The following is a 625-nucleotide window of genomic DNA, read 5'->3' on the forward strand; positions in this document are numbered from 1 at the left end:
CTGGCGTAGCAGCAGACACGCCTTGATCACCACTCAGCTCCGTCATTTGCTGCTGTAGTAGCAACAAGCAAAAGAAGAAGAGTTCAGATAGAGAAACAAACTAAACTAAATAATAAAACAAATAAAATAAATATTTATATTTAATTAAATAAAATAAATAAAACTAATATATGGGTGGACAAAGAAGGATCCAACAACCATCGAAGCCCCGCTGCTGCTGCTGCTGCTGCATGCGGCTACCGCAGCAGCAGCAACAGCAGCAGCAGCAGCAGCAGCAGCAGCAGCAAGTGCAACCTTTGTCTTTCTATATATTTTAAATATAAAAATATAATTTCATTTTGCTGCAGTTCATCGGCCTGCCTGCAGCTGTGTGTACACTCCACGCAGCGCGCCAGAAACCGCAGCAGCAGCAGCAGCAGCAGCAACAGCAGCAGCAGCAACAACAGCAGCAGCAGCAGCAGCAAAGATGGCAAAGCCAGAAACAGAGGGAGCCAAGGACGCAGAGTCGCAGCTGCAGGAGCTCTATAAGATGGTGCAGCTCTTAGCACTATGGCGTGTTGCTGCTGCTGCTGCTGCTGTTGCTGCTGCTGCTGCTGCTGCTGCTGCTGCTGTTGCTGCTGCTGTT

General features: G+C 48.0%; 1 protein-coding gene across 1 annotated transcript in view; it reads right to left on the reverse strand.

Moving 5' to 3' along the window:
* Window positions 1-522: 522 nt before the first annotated feature.
* Window positions 523-625, reverse strand: part of EMH_0073040 (uncharacterized protein) — a gene marked incomplete at both ends in the record, with an annotated part of 1,012 nt that continues 909 nt past the window's right edge. Inside the window, one exon of the mRNA XM_013499278.1 lies at window positions 523-623. Coding sequence (XP_013354732.1) covers window positions 523-623 — 101 coding nt within the window. The remainder of the gene's footprint in view (window positions 624-625) is intronic.

Source organism: Eimeria mitis, genomic scaffold (assembly GCF_000499745.2).
Source record: "Eimeria mitis Houghton genomic scaffold, Emh_scaff4167, whole genome shotgun sequence".
In the NCBI taxonomy this organism is placed as follows: domain Eukaryota; phylum Apicomplexa; class Conoidasida; order Eucoccidiorida; family Eimeriidae; genus Eimeria; species Eimeria mitis.